This window comes from Salvelinus sp. IW2-2015, linkage group LG37, assembly GCF_002910315.2.
Source record: "Salvelinus sp. IW2-2015 linkage group LG37, ASM291031v2, whole genome shotgun sequence".
Lineage (NCBI taxonomy): Eukaryota > Metazoa > Chordata > Actinopteri > Salmoniformes > Salmonidae > Salvelinus > Salvelinus sp. IW2-2015.
Genome location: NC_036876.1, coordinates 9,743,506 through 9,765,736, shown reverse-complemented (window position 1 = coordinate 9,765,736; position 22,231 = coordinate 9,743,506). Strand labels below are relative to the sequence as shown.

General features: G+C 41.1%; 2 protein-coding genes across 5 annotated transcripts in view; both read right to left on the bottom strand.

Moving 5' to 3' along the window:
* The window catches only part of LOC111960453 (zinc finger protein 32), a 30,016-nt gene extending 21,727 nt beyond the window's left edge, over nt 1–8,289 (bottom strand). Inside the window, exon 1 of the mRNA XM_070437960.1 lies at nt 8,183–8,289. The gene's annotated coding sequence lies outside the window, so the exon portion shown is untranslated. The remainder of the gene's footprint in view (nt 1–8,182) is intronic.
* The window catches only part of LOC111960449 (zinc finger protein 180-like), a 33,583-nt gene that overhangs the window by 7,699 nt on the left and 3,653 nt on the right, over nt 1–22,231 (bottom strand). The window contains exon 2 of one of the 4 annotated variants that reach the window (XM_070437957.1): nt 5,228–5,321. The exons of 1 other annotated variant lie outside the window; for it this stretch is intronic. In XM_070437957.1, coding sequence (XP_070294058.1) covers nt 5,228–5,321 — 94 coding nt within the window. Of the gene's footprint in view, nt 1–5,227; nt 5,940–13,373; nt 16,215–22,231 lie in introns of those variants that run through there. 2 more of the 4 variants (XM_023982451.3, XM_023982450.3) reach the window with 2 other exon arrangements.

The window sequence follows — 22,231 nt, the reverse complement described above, 5'->3', positions numbered from 1 at the left end:
AGCTTTTCCATAAAGGTTTGTTTTAGTCAACTCGCTTAGCAAACTCTGCAACCGGATGTCTTAGCGTTCTGATTCTGGCTTAGGAAGACAACAAAAACATGAAAATCGCATCTAATCTCCTGTCATCCTTAACACTTCTTCCAGACTCGCACATAAACATCTCCAGTCAAAGTTTAATCTAGAATTGGCTTCCTATTTGCAACAAAGCATCTACTCATGCTGCAACATACTCGTAAACTATCCATACTACATCAGACTTCGGGATGTCTTTACAAAATGCTCGCACATCTTACTCAATAAATTGGATGCAGTTATCAGTGCCATCCGTTTTGTCTACCAAAGCCATAATACCTCCACTGGCGCTGTGCTCTGTTGGTGGCCTTCGCTTCATACTCGTGCAAACACTGGCTCAGGTCTCTAACAAGACCCTGCTAGGTAAAGTTTTCCCTTATCTAGCCTCGCTGGTCACCATAGAGCAAACTGTAGACGTATACGCTCCAGCAGGTATAATTTTACTGGTCATCAATCCAAAGCAATTCCTCTTTGGCCGCTGTCTTCGCGTTCTTGCTGCAATGACTGAACGACTACAAAATTCTGAAGCTGGAAACACTTATCTCTCATAGCTTTAAGTCAACCAGCTGTCAGAGCAGACTCACAGATTACGACCTGTAATAGCCCATCTTATATCATTTAGGGGCCAACAACTAACTCGTGTATCCCCTCTACTGTATTTTTATTTGGGCTGCTCTTGAGCCGCGAATTATTGGCTATTTCTACTCTTTGCACATTCTTCTACTGCTCAAATCTACATGTAGGATGTTTTCTTGCTATATTGTATTTACTTTGCCACATGGCCCTTTTTTTGCCTTTTATCTTATCTCCCCTCATTTGCTTCAATTGGTTTCTTATACATCCGGGTTGGCAGAGTGTGCTAAAGCAGTGAATAAAACAAACTTAGGGAGGATGCTTCTAATGTTAACATGCATGAAACCAAGGCTATTACGGTTACAGAAGTCATCAAAAGAGAGCGCCTGGGGAATAGGAGTGGAGCTAGGCACTGCAGGGCCTGGATTCACCTCTACATCACCAGGGGAACAGAGGAGGAGTAGGATAAGGGTACGGCTAAAAGCTATGAGAATTGGTCGTCTAGAACATCCGGAACAGAGAGTAAAAGGAGCAGGTTTCTGGGGGCGATAAAATAGCTTCAAGGTATAAAATGTACAGACAAAGGTATGGTAGGATGTGAATACAGTGGAGGTAAACCTAGGCATTGAGTGATGAGAGATATTGTCTCTAGAAACATCATTGAAACCAGGTGATGTCATCACATGTGTGGGTGGTGGAACTGAAAGGTTGGATAAGGTATAATGAGCAGGGCTAGAGGCTCTACAGTGAAATAAGCCAATAAACACTAACCAGGAAACTGCTCACCCAAACAGGAAACTGCTCACCCAGAGGCGGCGCTCCTAGTGGCCGGAGATTTTAATGCAGGGAAACTTAAATCAGTTCTACCTAATTTCTATCAACATGTTAAATGTACAACCAGAGGGGAAAAAAATCTAGATCGCCTGTACTCCACACACAGAGACGTGTACTAAGCTCTACCTCGCCCTCCATTTGGTAAATCCGACCACAATTCTATCCTCCTGATTCCTGCTTACAAGTGAAAATTAAAGCAGGAAGCACCAGTGACTCGGTCTATAAAAAAAGTGGTCAGATGAAACAGATGCTAAACTACAGGACTGTTTTGCTATCACAGACTGGAACATGTTCTGGGATTCTTCCGATGTCATTGAGGAGTACACCACATCAGTCACTGGCTTTATCAATAAGTGCATCGAGGACGTCGTCCCCACAGTGACTGTACGTACATAACCCCAACCAGAAGCCATGGATTACAGGCAACATTCACACTGAGCTAAAGGGTAGAGCTGCCGCTTTCAAGGTGTAGGATTCTAACCCGGAAGCTTAAAATAAATCCCGCTATGCCCTCCGACGAACCATCAAACAGGCAAAGCGTCAATACAGGGCTAAGACTGAATCGTACTACACCGGCTCTGACGCTTGTCTTATGTGGCAGGGCTTGCAAACTATTACAGACTACAAAGGGAAGCACAGCCGCGAGCTGCCCAGTGACACGAGCCTACCAAACGAGCTAAATCACTTCTATGCTCGCTTTGAGGCAAGCAACACTGAGGCATGCATGAGAGCATCAGCTGTTCCGGACGACTATGATCACGCTCTCCGTAGACGATGTGAGTCAGACCTTTAAACAGGTCAACATACACAAGGCTGCGGGGCCAGATGGATTACCAGAACGTGTGCTCCGGGCATGTGCCTTCACTGACATTTTCAACATGTCTCTGAGTCTGTAATACCAACATGTTTCAAGCAGAACACCATAGTCCCTATGCCCAAGAACACGAAGGCAACCTGCCTAAATGACTTACAGACCAGTAGCACTCACGTCCGTAGCCATGAAGTGCTTTGAAAGGCTGATCATGGCTCACATCAACACCATTATCCCAGAAACCGTAGACCCACTCCAATTTGCATACCACCCCAACAGATCCACAGATGATGCAATCTCTATTGCACTCCACACTGCCCTTTCCCACCTGCACAAAAGGAACACCTATGTGAGAATGCTATTCATTGACTACAGATCAGCGTTCAACACCATAGTGCCCTCAAAGCGCATCACTAAGCTAAGGCTCCTGGGACTAAACACCTCCCTCTGCAACTGGATCCTGGACTTCCTGATGGTGAGGGCGGGTAGCAACACATCTGCCACGCTGATCCTCAACACTGGAGCCCCTCAGGGGTGCATGCTCAGTCCCCTCCTGTACTCCATGTTCACCCACGACTGCATGGCCAGGCACGACTCCAACACCATCATTAAGTTTGCAGACGACACAACAGTGGTAGGCCTGATCACCGACAACGACGAGACAGCCTATAGGGAGGAGGTCAATGACCTGGTCGGGTGGTGCCAGAATAACAACCTATCCCTCAACGTAACCAAGACAAAGGAGATGATTGTGGACTACAGGAAAAGGAGGACTGAGCACTCACCCATTCTCATCAACGGGGCTGTAGTGGAGCAGGTTGAGAGCTTCAAGTTCCTTGGTGTCCACATCACCAACAAACTAGAATGACCCGAACACACCAAGACAGTCGTGAAGAGAGCACGACAAAGCCTATTCCCCCTCAGGAAACTAAAAAGATTTGGCATTGGTCCTCAGATCGTCAAAAGGTTCTACAGCTGCAACATCGAGAGCATCCTGACTGGTTACATCACTGCCTGGTACGGCAACTGCTCAGCCTCCGACTGCAAGGCGCTACAGAAGATAGTGCGTACGGCCCAGTACACCACTGGGGCTAAGCTGCCTGCCATCCAGGACCTCTATACCAGACAGTGTCAGAGGAAGGCCCTAACAATTGTCAAAGACCCCAGCCACCAGTCATAGACTTTTCTCTCTACTACCGCATGGCAAGCGGCCCCGGAGTGCCAAGTCTAGGACAAAAAGGCTTCTCAACAGTTTTTACCCCCAAGCCATAAGACTCCTGAACAGGTAATCAAATGGCTACCCGGACTATTTGCATTGTGTGCATTGTGTGCCCGCCAACCCCTCTTTTACGCTGCTGCTACTACTCTCTGTTTATCATATATGCATAGTCTCTAACTATACATTCATGTACATACTACCTCAATTATCCCGACCAACCAGTGCCCCCGCACATTGGCTAACCGGGCTATCTGCACTGTGTCCCGCCACCTGCCAACCCCTCTTTTACACAACTGCTACTCTCTGTTTATCATATATGCATAGTCACTTTAACGGTATCTACATGTATATACTACCTCAATCATCCCAACTAACCAGTGCCTGTATACAGCCTCGCTACTGTTATTTTTCAGTGTTTTTATTTCTTTACTTACCTTTTGTTCACCTAATACTTTTTGTATTTTTTATTGCACTGTTGGTTAGAGCCTGTAAGTAAGCATTTCACTGTAAGGTAATGCAGTATTCGGCACACGTGACAAATTTACTTTGATTTTATTCTCGCAGTCTCCTCTGAACAGTTGACGTTGAGATGTGTGTTACTTTTACTCTGTGAAGCATTTATTTGGGCTGCAATTTCTGAGGCTGGTAACTCTAATGAACTTATCCTCTGCAGCAGAGGTAACTCGTGGTCTTACTTTCCTGTGTCCGTCCTCATGAGAGCCAGTTTCATCATAGCGCTTGTTGGTTTTTGCGACTGCACTTGAAGAAACTTTCAACTTTCTTTAAATTTTTCGGATTGACTGACCTTCATGTCCTAAAGTAATGTTGGGCTTTTCTTTCGCTTTGCTTATTTGAGATGTTCTTGCCATAATATGGACTTGGTATTTTACCAAATAGTGTAAAAAGACCACACCTACCTTGTCACAACACAACTGATTGGCTCAAACGCATTAAGAAGTAAAGAAATTCCACAAATGAACTTTTAACAAGGCACACCTGTTAATTGAATTGCATTCCAGGTGACTACCTCATGAAGATGGTTGAGAGAATGCCAAGAGCTGTCATCAGGGTCAAGCTGTCATCAGGGCAAAGGCTGGCTACTTTGAAGAATCTCAAATATAAAATATATTTTGATTTGTTTAACACTTTTTTGATTGCTACATGATTCCATATGTGTTATTTGGAAGTCTTCACTATTATTCTACAACGTAGAAAATAGTAAAAACTAAGCAAAACCCTTAAATGAGTAGGTGTGTACAAACTTTTGACTGGTCCTGAATATATAACTTTTTCTAAACGACAAAATATTAGATCAATAAACCTCCAAATCGTTATGTTGGAGTGACTAAAAGTTTAGATGAGACAGATGATTTTGTTGCGCAAGACCGGCGATATCCTGGGTAAGTGTTGGAAAATAGGTGACAAAGTGGTTGCTATGAGAATTACAAGATGGGGAGTTTAACCCCAAATTACCCTAATGAGTAGAATTCTGTTTTCACATGCAAAAGGGATTGCTTTTATTTTTTTTAAACGCGTCTGCCTTCCCAATGAAAACTCGAACATATATTTTATGGAGAATTTTTGTTGTTGTTGTATGTTTCTGAAATATGCATCAGGCTGCTTTGTTGACACCATGACTGAGCTGCGCAGATTACGGTTCGCCGCTTTTGCCCGCTCATGTCACGCGGTGCACTTAATCGAACCCCCTCACTACTTACTGGTGTAAATCCGATCTCCTGTCTCTTCCGATGTGACAGTTATCTCTCCCTCCGTCTTCACTCCAAAAACTGAATCCTCCTCTTTCTCTTCCTCCTCTTCTTTCACGGTAACATCCTCCTCTTTCACTCTGAACGTTTCTTCCTCTTGTTTCACTGTAACAGCTTCAACCTCTTCTTTTTTTACGGTGACATCCTCCTCTTCTTTCTCCTCTTTTACGACAATGTTCAACCAAATACCGTCTTTCTCCGTCAAGCAGACACCCTCTTCTTTATCAGGGGAGGAGTAGCTTAGTGAACTCATGGTCGGGGATGTTAGCATGGGCGACTAGCCTGGTGCTATGTTATCCAGCTAACGTTAACTTACTAGCAACGTATATGTGCAATTAAAGAGGGTAACTAGATATACAACAGAAATGTGTTTGAAACACAGTGGCTATAAATGTAACGTTACACCGAAAACGTCTAGAGCTTCAAAGGTTCGTCTATGTTGGCTAGCAACCTACCGAAGTGACTTACTAGCTTGTTGTTGTATTTGAAGAAGGGACACGTTTCACGCCACTTCATACAGCTACGACCGGAAGTGATTTTCCCTAACCCTTTCCTAGCCTCAACCTTGGCCTCCTAACCTGCTACGTAAATGATCCTAACCGGCTACGAAAAAGTCACTTCCGTATCGAAGTGGCGAGGAAAAGAGAGAGGCCCAACTCGGCGGAAAAGCGGTGTCCCCCCAGCAGGTGGCGTTTTTTCGTTGTTTCGCCTACTCATGTGACCACATGTCCCGGATTGTGCTGGACAAGACTGCATTTTGTCCCGCAACCAAACAATCATGTTCTGCATGTTATCAACAAATTCAAACACCACACATTTTGAAAACAGTTGATTTGTCCCGTATTTCAGTCAGACATTCCAACCTGTCTATTGCAGGCACGTTCCGTTTATGGAAAGATATTCTCTATATCATTAAGATGTAGTAGCCTAAGCTTAAATGTTAAAAACTTGTCTGAGTTCTGTTATTCTGCGCAGCGCCAGATGAGATGTAGGCCAATGTCATATGCCTATCATCAGCCTATCATCGACCAATCATATTTCTGAAATCCTTTCGGGCTAAATTCCAGCTAAACTTGGAGAGGACAGTTAGGCATCACTACTTACAAAAAAAAGTGTGCTTCTGAGAAAGAGCTACAAAAGTAAGTAAATATCTATATGAGACTGAAATATATAAGGTAATTTCATCAAATGTGTGACTGAGGTTCTATATACGCATTAGTTGCTTATTCAACATATTTCTTCTACTTCACTCAATCCCGTTTTAAAAGTCTCCCTAGCGGTGGTGTAAAGTACTTATGTAAAAAATACTTTAAAGTAGTACTCCTTAAGTAGTGCTGTGGGGTATCTGTACTTTACTTTACTATTTATATTTTTGTCCCTTGTCCTGCAACCAAACAATCATTTTCCGCATTTTATCAACAAATACAACAACACATTTTGGAAGAAAAGTTGATTTATTCCATATTTATATATATATATATATTATACATATTTATATATATTATATATATATATATCTATAAATATATATATATAAGGATGTGTTAGCCTAAGCTTACTAGTTACGTTAAACACTTCTCCAATCATTGTGGAGATCTGATATTCTGCGCAGTGCAAGATGAGATGTTGGTCAATGTCATATGCCTATCATCAACCAATCATATTTCTGAAATCCTTTCAGGCTAAATTCCAGCTAAATTTGAAGAGGACCGTTAGGCCTCACAATTTACAAAAAGCCTGCTTATGATTTAAGAGCTCTTAAATTAAGTAAATAGCCATATTATACTGAAAGATATAATTTAATAAAATGTGTGACTGAGGCTCTCTATGTGCATTAGCACCCAATCCCGTTCTCCCTACCTACCTATCAGTGGTGTAAAGTACTTAAGTAAAACTACTTTAAAGTAGTATTAGGCTACTTAAGTAGTTTTTTGGGGTAACTTTTACTTTTGCTACACTACATTCCTAAAGAAAATATGTACTTTTTACTCCCATACATTTTCCCTGACACCAAGAATATCGTGCCATCTATTTAAGGAATTTCCTGTATAGCATTTCCTTTTACTGACAATTGAGAACTTTTCCCACCACTTTATTGAAGTACATTTAAAACCAGATACTTTTAGACTTTTTTTACTCAAATAGAATTTTACTGGGTGACTTTTACTTTTATTTGAGTCATTTAATTATTATTAAGGTATCTTTACTTTTACTTAAGTATGACAATTGATACGTTTCTTTAGCCACTCCCATATATTCACAGAGTTTCATAAACCAGCCACACATGTGGGCTCTTGTTTCTGCATCACCACATTTTGCGTGAGGAAAAATAATAGGCTAGGTGCGCTTAAATTACCTCGTTCAAAGCAGCGGGAGTGGCAAGGGTGTAGTGCTGCCAGAGTGCACAGGAGCGTCGCTACTGCACTTCTCACAGTGGTGTTCGTTTAGTAAGTTAGAGCAATGCTGAATCAATGTCTTGGAAGATCACATAATGATTAATTAGTCAAAATGATTCATGTAGACTACACTGTCCCGCAAAATCATCCTGTTGTCCCACATTTGGATATTTTAAATGTGGTCACTCTAATGATAAGTGAGGTCTGTGATATCTTTAAGATAGCCTGCACATTGCCTCTGGAACACCTTAGAGGTCCTCTTCCAGATGGACAGAAATCTTCTTCATCAGCAACACTGTGCTGCTCAGATGTGGGATGTTACTCAAAATGCATACTACCGTGCTCTGAGCACGCAAATTGGAGCACAGGACGGTCGGAGTATGAGTCCAAATCAAATCATGCATAACGGAGCATGGAGGGCACTTCTCGAATGTATACTCCGTTTGTACATATTTTGAAGCATGCATCAATGCAAGCTTCAACGGAAAGTATGCAAAGAAAATGATGCAACTGTAACGGATGTGAAATGGCTAGCTAGTTAGCGGGTACGCGCTACTAGCGTTTCAATCAGTTACGTCACTTGCTCTGAAACCTAGAAGTAGTGTTGCACCTTGCTCTGAAGGGCCGCGGCCTTTGTGGAGCGAATGGGTAACGATCCTTCGTGGGCGACCGTTGTTGATGTGTGCAGAGGGTCCCTGGTTCGCGCCCGAGGTCGGGGCGAGGGGACGTACTAAACTATACTGTTACATTGGTGCCGTGACCCGGATCACTGGTTGCTGCGGAAAAGGAGGAGGTTGAAAGGGGGTGAGTGTAACGGATGTGAAATGGCTAGCTAGTTAGCGGGTAAGCGCTACTAGCGTTTCAATCAGTTACGTCACTTGCTCTGAAACTAGAAGTAGTGTTGCACCTTGCTCTGCAAGGGCCGCGGCCTTTGTTGGAGCGATGGGTAACGATCCTTCGTGGGCGACCGTTGTTGATGTGTGCAGAGGGTCCCTGGTTCGCGCCCGAGGTCGGGGCGAGGGGACATACTAAACTTATACTGTTACACAACCACATAAAAATGACACACATTTTCTTGAAATCAATGGCGGTGTGATGAAATAACTCGATCTAGTGGAATACGACGATACCAGCGCTTATTTCAGAGAGCGCTCCGGAAGCAGCGCCCCCAGTGGGTAGAGCTAGGTTTATTGGATAGGGACACGTTTTTAATACAAGAAAAAAGCCTCTCATTTTACAGTGGGTTCGCCATTGTTCTGTGTACCCTAGTTGTGCTAATATATTTGAGACCAATATATTGCAGTTAATTTCGTCTTTGACTTCATAAGTAAAATATATTTGAGTAGTAAAGAGGGAAACAACGAGTCCCAGATAGTTAACAATAGAACATACCAGAGGTGGCGTCGTTTACTATGTTACCTAAATTATTGTGATCATCTGGTTACCACAAGTCTTTGGAATACACTGAGCTCGTTAACAAAACAGACCATGGTCCACGGTTGGTCTGTGTAAATTATGCGATTATATTGGAGACAGGTTTATAGCAGTGAATGTCATCTATTAATTTACTCTTACTTCTAAGTAAAAGCAATATCAGCCAGGGAAACTAATTGTTCTCACTTTGTGATAGAACATTCAGATGTCTGCCTGACTGTCCGGCTCTTTACCTGAAATATTTGAATTTTCTTGTGATCACAAAACTACGTATTTTTCTCAAATAGAGATATAATTAAATTGTGTTTTCTTCTAAGGTTCGTGTTTTCTTGCCGAGGTTTGGCGCTGTTTACCGCAATTTTTGGGATTATTGTGAGACCAGAACAAAACTACTTATTTTAACTCAACTAGAGATTTAAATACTTTGTTTCTTTAAAAAGATGGGCCTGGCTGACATGGGCTGTTTCCTCGCCTTATTCTCCTTGAGGTTGTAAGGGAAATTTTAATGTTTGTGCTATTCTTATAACTAATTTCTGTGTTCTAATCATGTGCTGTTCTATAAACCAATTTATGTGTTCATACAAGTGGCTGACTGTACAAATCCTTACTATCAGTAGCTGCAATTTGCCATCTGCTTGATCCTGATCTTCCATTGAAGCAATGCTGCTTCAGGTAGTTGTGCAGCACAGCTCTAGCAATGATCACCTTGCAGCATCTTCTTAGCTTGAAACCAAGTGTATTGCGGAAACACTGGAATCAATTTTTCCATACTCCAAACATATGCTCGACCATCCCTCTCGTCCGGAGCTCGGTTGTATCTTTGCTGCTCAGCTGTTGTGGGATTTATGTATGGAGTGAATAAAAAGTTACTCTGACCATATCCACTGTCACCAAGTAGTAGTCCACTATGTTGTCCTCTCTGAAACTGAGCACACAATGAAGAGTTGAGAAAAATCCTTGAATCGTGAGTTGCACCTTTCCAACAGGCAACTATGTTTGAAAACTCTAAATTAGGAGTGCATACATTGATGGAAAACCAGTTCTTACGTTTCCTGTACTCCTCAGCATCAGAAGTTGCTGGACACTTGATGGGAACATGACATCCATCTATATAGCCAATCACTCCTGGGAAGTGCCCATATTCATAGAATTGCACTTTATAGTTGACTTGGCAAGCAGAATCAGGAAACTTGATGTAAAGACTCCTTAGTACACAAATGACCCTGCAGACTTTGTGAACTATTTTACACACAGTTGCTTCACTGGCACCACACAAATCACCAGTTTCACGATGAAAGATTCCAGACACCAAAAACCTCAAAGTGATCAGAACTTGGAGAGAATTGGGTAGAGGCCTTCCTCTTTGAGACCGATAGGAAAGTCTAGGCTCAAGCAAAGATATTATCTCCAATGCATTTTCTTTGTACATACGAAAGCGGTCTCAAACAGGTATTTCATCAAAGTAATTTAATGGATTACTCCTATCCACAAGTACTCGTTTGGTTGGCCTCTGTAGTGCATGTTGGTCTTCATTTAGATATTCCAAATAGTCCATGCTCCCTCACAAACAGCACTAATCAGAAGTTAAACCTGCCTCTTTTATGGATTAATTTAAGCTTCAATTTGGTCCTAGTGTAGCTCTAATCCCCCCTCTTGCAATCGGTTTTGTTTAATCCAGAACAGGCTAAATCTACGACTATTTTAAGATAAGTTTGTGCAAGTCGCTTTGAGTTAAAACAGCTCAAACAGGCATTTTATTCTGGGACTAGGTTTAAGCCTTGTCTGTGAAACCAAGACATCGGAATTAAATGTTGTCAATTCACATCTCATATATTGTCCGATTACGATATTTTATCTTGATACGTTAATAAACACACGCTGTGTTAATTTTGGCATGGTTACCTGCCTAAAATACCGACTGTAGTGTGCGTAAAGCATAAGCCCATAGTAAATCAATAGATAACTGGTTAGCTACTACTGTTAGCTAGCCAGACAGCCACAAATAATTATTAGCTAGCTACCCACAAAGAATTGACATCTACCTTGGATAACATTGGTTTTAGGTCATTTTTGCTTGTTAAAATGTTTTGCAAGTCAGCAATCAAGTTTTAAAGATGTGTCACAAGCCAGCTCATAGCCTGTGACAAAGATGAGGGGACACGGACAACAGGTATAGGCCAATTAAAAGTGTTCTTTATTATTAACAAAACTATTAACTTAAAACTAAGAAAAAGGAATGAGGTGTGGAAGTATTATAATGTAAGGTGTATGTAAAGTGCATGGATGCGTGAATATGTGTGTGTGAACATGACTGAGTGAAAACTATGCAAAACTACAAACGAACAAACAAATCATGATCATACCTGGAGGAGCAGAGAGAGAGCGAGAGGTGATTAGTGAAACAGTTTATACCCTGAGCCCAGGTGGCTCCAATCACTAACGACCCTCCTCTGCCTGCAGGAGGAACCGCCCCTGCACTGCAGAGGAGGAGCCATGACAGATGTATAACGTTAAAAATACAGAAATACAAAACGCAGCATCATATGAGGCAAAATGCATCATACCATTTTGTATTTCTGTACGTTATATATCTTAACTTGAATGCTGACATGCAAAACACTTTGGGACTATATCAACAATGGACTAATTAAACGAATACCAACAGATAGTTTTTGTGGAGGATTTTCCTGTAAATGCTTCCCTTAAATGTATTTTTACTTTCAATTTTGTACACCAGCTTGAAACAGCTGAAAATACAATACTTTTGTTTTTGAAAATATATTTCACAGCGGTTTAGATGGTACAATGATTCTCTACACCAGGGGTGTCAAACTCATTCCATGGAGGGCCTAGTGTATGCTGGTTTTTGAATAGTTGAATAGATTCCACGATCTGGACTTGAGCGAGTGCTCGGCTTGTTCTCGAATCTGTGTGTTTCTCAAAATGCATACTACGGTGCTCCGAGCAAGCAAACTTCAAGCACGGGAGGGTCGGAGCATGAGTCCAACTCAAAGTATTCGACATCGAGCACTTCTCGGATGCGTAATCCGTTTGTACACATTTCGAAGCATACATCGATGCAAGCTTCAATGAAAAATATGGACAGAAATTTGACGCAACCATGTAAAAAATTACGCTAAATGTATTGAAATCAATGGCGGACATTATTTGAGCTAAAGCGAGAGAAAATAAACTCCGGAATGAAATGTTGCACATTCACCTCTCATATGTTGCACGACTACAATATTCTGTCTTGTCCTGTTGAAATGTGAATTTGCCTCCCAATGTCTGTTGGAAAGCAGACTGAACCAGGTTTTCCTCTAGGATTCTGCCTGTACTTAGGTCTATTGTTTTTTTTATCCCAAAAAAGGACAATCATACCCATAACAATCATGCAGTCACCACCATGCTTGAAAATGCGATGTGTTGGATTTACTCCATAACTTTATGTCCTGAACACAGTGTTCATTTCATTGACACATTATTTACTTTAGTGTCTTATTTTTATTCTGTACAAGCTTCCTTCTTTTCACTCTGTCATTTAGGTTAGTATTGTGGAGTAACTACAATGTTGTTGATCCATCCTCAGTTTTCTCCTAACACAGCCATTAAACTCTTACTGTTTTAAATTCACCATTGGCCTCATGGTACAATCCCTGAGCAGTTTCCTTCCTCTCCGGCAACTGAGTTAGGAAGAACGCCTGTATGTTTGTAGTGACTGGGTGTTTTGACAAACCACCCAAAATGTAATTTATAACTTGACCATGCTCCAAGGGATATTCAATGTCTCTTTTCTTTTTTTTTTACCCATCTACCAATAGGTGCCCTCCCTGATCTTTGTGTTTGTAATTCACTGCCTGACTGAGGGACCTTACAGATAATTGTGGAAAAAGTCAAGTGGTGTGAATACTGTATATTAAACCCTGGATTGCTGAAGCTATGTATTGGCCAATGAATGGCTTTGAAACCTCCGGTCGGCCATATTGGCACTCCTCAGAAAAGCAATCCTCCATAGGAATTAATGGAATTCTTCAGCATTTCATTTAAATGTTGGAAGGACAAAATGACATGTATTTAACTATTCTTTGTAGTACTTTCTAAAAATTATACTTGAAATAAAATGGATTTTATATACAGTATATATATTTTTTTTTTGCTTAGCTCACAATGTAATTTAAACATTTGCATTCAGATGTCTGTAATAAAATAAACGTGGCAAAAATAAATGTAGACATTAATAAATGCCTTTCTATAGCTTCCAAAATATTTTTTTTACAATGGTGGGGGGTGCCAACATGGAGGCGCGGTGGGTTCAAAACAGCATGCCGTGTCAGTAATATAGTGTACATATATAAATCAGTGTATAACAGGTTCCAAGTGATATGAATTGCAAAAATGTAAAATCCCAAAAGGTACAAAAATGATAAAATAGCAGGTAAATTAAATCCAAATGAAACTGTAGAAAACTGAAGCTCTACATGGTGTTTTCCAGTTTCTATCAAATAACATTTTATTGGTCACATACACATGGTTAGCAGATGTTATTGCGAGTGTAGCGAAATGCTTCTAGTTTCTAGTTTCTAGAAATGCTTCTAGTTCCGACAGTGCAGTAATATCTAACATGTAATCTAACAATTCCATACAACTACCTAATACACACAACTAAGTAAAGGAATGGAATGCATACATATAAATATATGGATGATCAATGACAGAGTGGCATAGGCAAGATGCAATAGATGGTATAAAACACAGTATATATATCAAGCCCCAATCAGCTGTCCTAATTAGCTCAACCACAGATTATCCATTATATTGTCCAGATACTCAAGTGGCCGCTTTAACAATGACAATAAATGTCTTCAAAAATGGAAGGCAGTCGGGAGGTGGCAAGACCAGGTGGGACAATTGTAGCCAATGAGAGGGCAGATACGTGTGTGTGTGAACAACAGGCAAAACTCCGATATAAAGTTGCCGGGATGTCACGTGTCCTACTCACGTTAGTACACTCCTAACAACTTAAGCATTACAAAACTTATATTCTATCAAATGCCCATGTGTAACAGTATAACTTTACGTCCGTCCCCTCGCCCATACCCGGGCGCGAACCAGGGACCCTCTGCACACAACAACAGTCACCCACGAAGCATCGTTACCCATCGCTCCACAAAAGCCGCGGCCCTTGCAGAGCAAGGGGAACCATTACTTCAAGGTCTCAAAGCGAGTGACGTAACCGATTGAAACGCTATTAGCGCGCACCACCGCTAACTAGCTAGCCATTTCACATCCGTTACACTTACCCCCCTTTCGACCTCCTCCTTTTCCGCAGCAACCAGTGATCCGGGTCAACAGCATCAATGTAACAGTTTAACTTTACGTCCGTCCCCTCGCCCGAACGAGGGACCCTCTGCACATCAACAACAGTCACCCACGAAGCGTCGTTACCCATCGCTCCACAAAAGCCGCGGCCCTTGCAGAGCAAGGGGAACCACTACTTCAAGGTCTCAAACCGAGTGACGTAACCGATTGAAACGCTATTAGCGCGCACCACTGCTAACTAGCTAGCCATTTCACATCCGTTACACATGGAGCAAATAATCCATTAATGTTTTTGTTTACCAGATTCAAAACTCTCATTGATCTCCATACAAAAACTCCTGGCCTGGTTTCCATACATTAATAAGCTTTTCTACATAATTCTAGATCATTCTCCACAATCATAAATCAACCAAGCTATTTTATATACATTTCCAATATATTTACTTTTCTATACACAATATAGCTCTTATGACTACACAAATTAACTAAAATAAATCAAACTAAATTCAAGAGGTTTCAAGGTTAGTCAAGAATGTACATTTTATTAATATATTGAATAGTTTAAATATCAAAATCATATAGCAAGCAATATCTAAAGGTTAATACTTGTATCCGATCAATCAAAGTTCATAATCAAAATAAAATACACATTTTAATCAAATTTGTGCTGGAAAAACCCCATCTTTCAGACAATTAGGTTTCATGTGGCATGAACAAAAACACTTTCTCAGTCAAAAACATAACTCAGAACACAGTCTCTAGTAGCTCATGTGATTTCAGGTGCTCTAATTGTCCAAAACTATTTCCACACTGGGAGTATTGTATTTTTTATTATGGATCCCCATTAGCAGCTGCCCTTCCTGGGGTCTTCTTCTCCCGTGTATGTATCCTCTGATGTGATTTCAGGCTCCCTAACTGGGTAAAACCCTTTCCACAATGCGAGCATTGGTAAGGCTTCTCTCCTGTGTGTGTTCTTTCATGTGTTTTCAGGCTCCCTACTTGGGTAAAACCCTTTCCACAATGGGAGCATTGATAAGGCTTCTCCCCTGTGTGTGTTCTTTCATGCACTTTTAGATGCCCCAATTGTCCAAAACCCTTTTCACAATGGGAGCACTGGTAAGGCATCTCTCCTGTGTGTGTTCTTTCATGCACTTTTAAATGCCCCAACTGTCCAAAACCCTTTCCACAATGGGAGCAGTGGTAAGGCTTCTCTCCCGTGTGCGTTCTCTCGTGGTTGTTCAGATTCCCCAATAGGGGAAAGCTCTTTCCACAGTGGGAACAGTGGTAAGGCTTCTCACCTGTGTGTGTCCTCTCATGCGTTTTCAAGCTACCTAACCAGGTAAAAGTTTTTCCACATTTTGAGCAGTGGTAAGGCTTCTCTCCTGTGTGTATTCTTTCATGCTCTTTCAGGTCCCTTGACCGGGTAAAACTAGTTCCACACTGAGAGCAGTGGTAAGGCTTCACTCCAGAGTGTATTTTCTCATGTGTTTTTAGGGTCCCTAATTGGGTAAAACTTGTTCCACACTGAGAGCAGTGGTAAGGTTTTTCTCCTGTGTGTATTCTCTCATGTACTTTTAGCTTCCCTAACCAGCAGAAACTCTTTGTACACTGCAAACATTGGAAAGGCTTTTCTGCTGTGTGTGTCCTCTCATGCTCTTTTAGGTTTCGTAACTTAGTAAAACTCTTTCCACACTGGGAGCAATGGTGTGGTCTTGCTGGTTTCGACGTCTTTGGGTCTGGTTCCACTGAAGGACTCATCCCGTGGTCAGAGGGAGAGTCTGGTTTCTCTCCTGTAAAAAGACAGTGTTTAGTTAAATAGACTTGAACGAAACCGCCACATTATAAAACTGTCTTCCAATTAGGTTTAATCCAGTACTAGATCAGTTTACACAAAATGTCCATAATTGTTTTAACTTGGTGGCCCATAAAATGATAATAATGTAGAACTTACAATGTGATCTTTCTCTTGAAAATGTGATCTGTACACATAACTAATATCTAAAGTATTAATAGCACAAATATTTGTAGGAAATCAAAAGGGAAGACATTTTGAAAAAGTAATTGGTATAGCTTTGGTAAGAGAGGTCAGAGAACCCGACACACCTACTGAACTGTAGGTTTTATGGACAGTGAGTTATTGAAAATTAGACCCATAACTGGAAATATTCATATAAACACAGTGAAATGAAAACTGTTAGCCAAATTCTAGTAGGTGTAGTATGAGGGAAGTCAAGAGACCTAACATCAAGTCGTTTTAGATGCATGCTGAACAAAAATATAAAACGCAACATGCAACAATTTTGAGTTCAAAGATTTGACTGAGTTACAGTTCAGGAAATCAGTCAATTGAAATAAATATATTAGGTAGGGGTCTGGATCAGAAACTATCTGGTGTGACCACCATTTGCCTCATACAGGGCGACATCTCCTGGGCATAGAGTTGATCAGGCTGTTGATTTTGGCCTGTGAAATGTCTCACTCCTCTTCAGTGGCTGTGTGAAGTCACTGGATATGGCTGGGAACTGGAACACGCTGTCGTACACGTCGATCCAGAGCATCCCAAACCTGCTCAATTTGTGTCATGTCTGGTGAGTATGCAGGCCATGGAAGAACTGGGACATTTTCAGCTTCGAGGAATTGTGTACAGATCCTTGCAACATGGAGCCATGCATTATCATGCTGAAACTGTGTAATGATCATGCTGTTTAATCAGATTCTTGATATGCCACACCTGTCAGGTGGGTGGATTATCTTGGCAAAGGAGAAATGCTCACAGATATGCTCACAGATGCCATCAGATATTTTACAATGGCTTTCTGCCAGAAGTCAAAGAGCTCTGTATGAGTTCTGTATAGCTGCCATTTTTTCCCTGTGCCTCCTAATAGTGTTTTTTTTTATCTCCTCCCCTATGCTCCGTGTACACATGCTGCTCTTCCTTCAGAAAAGCATTCATCACAACTTTGTTCATTTGCACAATTTCTCTCGTTTACTTGCGCTTGCAAATGTTAACACTCACCAAAAATGACATTCGGTAGCTACTAGCTATGCTTGTATAACTTTGAGCAGGATTTGCCTGTCTTTGCAATTAGTTTGTTAATTTTCGCATGTTAGCAGTTAGCTAACAGCGTCTGTGATTTCACAATTAGTTTGTGTTAATTTTGTTAGCATTCTGGTAATAGAGGCCCAATGGGGCTTCTCTGGCGTTTTTAGTACCCCCTTGTGTGCTATGTCGGTAATACCGTAAATCCCGGGATGAGTTAAGGACGATATGAAAATCTGGATACCGCCCAAGCCTAGTTCAGATCGATCCCTTGGGGATCTTTTATTTCAGCTCATGAAACATGGGACCAACCCTTTACATGTTGCGTTTATATATTTTTTCCGTGTAAATGTTTGCCCTCAGATATTTTACAATGGCTTTCTGCCAGAAGTCAAAGAGCTCTGGATGAGTCCTGTATAGCTGCCATTTGCTAAGAGCGCACACAAGCTCCAGTTAGACATACAGAAATATATGCCTAAAAAAGTGTTCTAACTGATGGGATACACAAGCTACATTCCTTGCCAAATGACATCAGTATTATCACAAATTCAAAATGGACTGGTTGATTGAAGTAGGGAAATATGTGTTCCGACAACAGGCTGCAGTTTGGAATAATTGCGTCCTGTCTACTTTCAACTGAGGCTACTTTGCGAACAAAGACAGGCTCCACACTAAAAATATATAAAAACATTAGTTTGATAAAGATGAAGAGCGTATTTTTCATCAGAACCATTAAGCCTTTTCACCAAACTGATGTCGTTGCTGTAATTTATCACCATGCAGTGTTCAATGTGGAATTCTTAATCCATTTGGAAAATTCCAAAGGACCATCAGAATAAAAAAAAAAACGGAATGGCTGTTTATCAGAAAGAAAAACAATTTAAGTTTGTAACCCTGAAAAAATGTTTACTCGTCAAATTGAGCCCAGTTTCAAATCCTCACTCTTTGAGAATAACTGTTTCAGACGCATATGACTTCACACTGGCAACTTTATTCATTTGGAAAAATATTTGGTCATATTTTATTCTGTTATATTACATCATGTTTTTTTACTATAACATACAGGGATGCAAACCGGTGAGGGCCCAAAAAGGTGACACTTTTTTTTGTTGCACTGAAACATGCAAAACATCTCTTCCAGGAGGAAATGCGGGTTTTAACTAATTAAACAACAAAGAATATGGTCTACATGCTCAGTTTCTGTGTGTAAAATACAAAGTGGTTAATGTGAACCTCTCACAGCTAAAACATGTAAAGAAAGCAATCCAATGTTATTTGTTGCCTAGACTTTACTAATAGAACGCTTGTTACCATGACAGCCTTTATAATAGAACGCTTGTNTGACAGCCTTTATAATAGAACGCTTGTGACCATGACAGCCTTTATAATAGAACGCTTGTGACCATGACAGCCTTTATAATAGAACGCTTGTGACCCCACACATCTAAATATTGCACTTGGGGGAAAAAACATCTTGAAGTAGAAATAGAATGAAACAAACAGGCATTCTATTTTTTCTCTATTTTCATGGCCACTATAGTAGACATCGATCAAGTGCACAAGGCTACATGAGCAAAAATAACATTCACGGAGTTAAAAAATATATAATCCCCCCTCACACACAAGTGTTACTGTCAAATTCAACACAACAAAATCAATATCTTTGGATTACACTGCACATTATTACATTGTACACTTTCTGTCTGTTCTACAATGTGCCAGCAGAGCATGATGCCCTTTGTTGGCATAATTGATCTCTTTCAGGCAGAGAGGACACCTGGCATACCCCTTTTTATCCACTGTATTAAAAAAGTGAAAAAGAGGGGAAGTGTGTGCTGTTCCTTTCACCTCTATAGTGGCATCCAGCTTAAGCCAGGCCCAGCTCCAGCTACACTTGATCCCTGAATCCACTTGTTTAACAAGCAATGCCTAATTTTCACCTATTTCTCTCATTCTACCACATACTGTAGAGGGAAAACATTAGTTCATAGATAGTTCGTCAGCTAGTTAACATTTCACACAGATTTCCAGGGTCCAGGAAGCAACTAATGCGTTAGAACTTGAGGAACGGCAAGGAGTCGTATACCAGTTAATACTATAGCGAATTGGTTAGGTTACTAATGTTATCTCATCTGTGTTGTAACGTTAGCTAGCTAACGTTAGCTGTCTGACTTTATTAGCCAGCTAATTTTCACACCATAAACTCAATTATTTGATCAGTTAAGTTGGCTAATGTTGCTCAACATTTCTCTGGCTAGCTAACGGAGAATTCGATCCAGCTAGCAAGATACTTAACAATGCTAACAATACTTGTTCCACCACACTTTGTCCCTCACCTCAAACTTTCCAAATGCCAGTTGTTTTTGGTTACAGCTCATGAAGTACGCTTCATCACCTTCTCACCCCTGTCTCCGTGGTCAGGCTTCTCCTTCTCTTCTCACCAACCTCTTCGTTATCGTTCAGGGGACGCGCTGCTGTAACTGGCAAACTGCCATTCCACTCTCTGCTGTCTTTCCAGAGCGCACGCTGATGCTGTAACGAGCAAATTGGTTGTCTCTTCTCTCTTCAGTCGCTTGCTGCATTCTGTTATGTGAACGATTGGCTGAGCCTTGGATACAGCCAGAATTGCGCCAAACGCGCATCACTTGTTCTCTTACAGCCAGTAGTGATCCAAAGCCGTAGGTCACCTATTTTGGATTCAAAATGGCAAATTTTGCCGAAAGATGACTAGTTTGCATCCCTGAACATAGGTGTGGCTTGACTGTGATAAAGGCTCTGGAAATAAGAGCATCTTGTCTGCTAAATTAATAAAAACATGATGTGCCATTGCATAGCCATAGGCTTCTACAAGCAAGCACCACCGCGGAGGTTACTGCCTTTTTGAAGATATAACCAGCTGATATTACGGTTTCAATAAAGGAATCTTCAACGGCACTTGCTTTTTTATTGACTGAATATACACTGTGTACAAAACAGTGTATAGAACACGTGCTCTTTCCATGACATAGACTGACCAGGTGAAAGCTTTGATCCCTTAAATCCACTTCAATAGGGGTAGATGAAGGGGATGACACTGTTTAATAAAGATTTCTAAGCCTAGAGACAATTGAGACATGGAATGTGTATGTGTGCCATTCAGAAGGTGAATGAATGGGCAACACAAAATATATAAAATAAAAAATAAAAGACAAAATATTTAAGTGCCTTTGAACGGGGTATGGTAGTGGGCGCCAGGCACACCGGTCTGAGTGTGTCAAGAACTGCAAAGCTGATGGGTTTTTCATGCTCAACAGTTTCCCATGTGTATCAAGAATGGTCCACCACCCAAAGGACATCCAGGCAACTTGACACAACTGTGGGAAGCATTGGAGTCAATATGGGCCAGCATCCCTTTGGAACGCTGGTCCATGCCCTGACAAATTGAGGCTGTTCTGAGGGAAATATTCTGAGGGAAATATTAGGAAGGTGTTCCTAATATTTTGTACACTCAGTGTAAATGGGGCAATTAGGAATAGTTATCTGTAATGGTTATGATAAAATAGGCATTGCTGTGCACTGTTGGCATAGATCAGGTATTCCCAAACTGGGGTACGCGCTATGCCGTCGGGGGTACGCCAAATAAAAATGTGATTCACATTTTCAAACAGTCCATTTAGATTTTCCAACGGGGCTATACATTTGGGTGAGTTTTTCTCTCTCGCCTGAGTAGCCTCGTTTCACTGCCAAAAATACAATTAAACCATCTAGTGTTCAGCGAAATAACAACACAATGTCAAATACAGGTAGCCTAGTCAAATAATTAACATCCAGTCACATTAACCGTTACTCTCTTGCGGGAAACCTTCACTCTTGCACAGACATTATTAAGAAACGAAACATGCCAATTTGAAAAATAAGTCCCGGGAGTTTTTTGAGCGAGTCTAAAGACAATTTTGAGTAGTAAGACATGTATAAAAGCAACAGATACCATTAATAAGAAGGGACTAGAACCATCTTATATGGTGAGCTACCGAGTGACTAGGACAGGCAAGCGGATATGGCTGGGACAATGCTGGGGGAAAAAGCCCCAAAAACTATACAGACAATGACTTCATCAAACAACACTGTTTCACGACGCATCAGTGACATGGCAGGAGATGTTTTGAAACAATTACTGCTTCGCATACAAGCCAGTGAATTCTATGAGTCAACAGACGTGGCGGGCCTGGCACAGCTCCTGGTACATGTCTGTTACGTTTATGGGGGGTCAATTAAGGAAGACATCCTCTTCTGCAAACCAATGGAAACCAGGACAATAGGAGAATATATTATTAAAGCACTGGACAGCTTTGTGACATCAAATGGACTTTGGTGGTCAAGATGTGTTGGTATCTGTACTGATGGCACAAAAGCCATGACAGGGAGACATAGTGGAGTGGTAACGCGCTTGCAAGCAGTTGCTCCCGATGCCACTTGGGTACATTGCAGCATCCACGAGAGGCTCTTGCTGCCAAGGGAATACCTGACAATTTGAAAGATGTTTTGGACACTACAGTGAAAATGGTTAACTTTGTTAAAGCAAGGTCCCTGAACTCTCATGTATTTTCTGTATTATGCAATGATATGGGCAGCGACCATGTAACGCTTTTACAACATACAGAAGTGCGCTGGTTATCAAGGGGCAAAGTATTGACACATTTTTTAAATTGATAGCTTAACATTTTCTTTACTGACCATAATTTTCATTTGTCTGACTGCTTTTTCTCGCCTGAATGATCTGAATCTAGC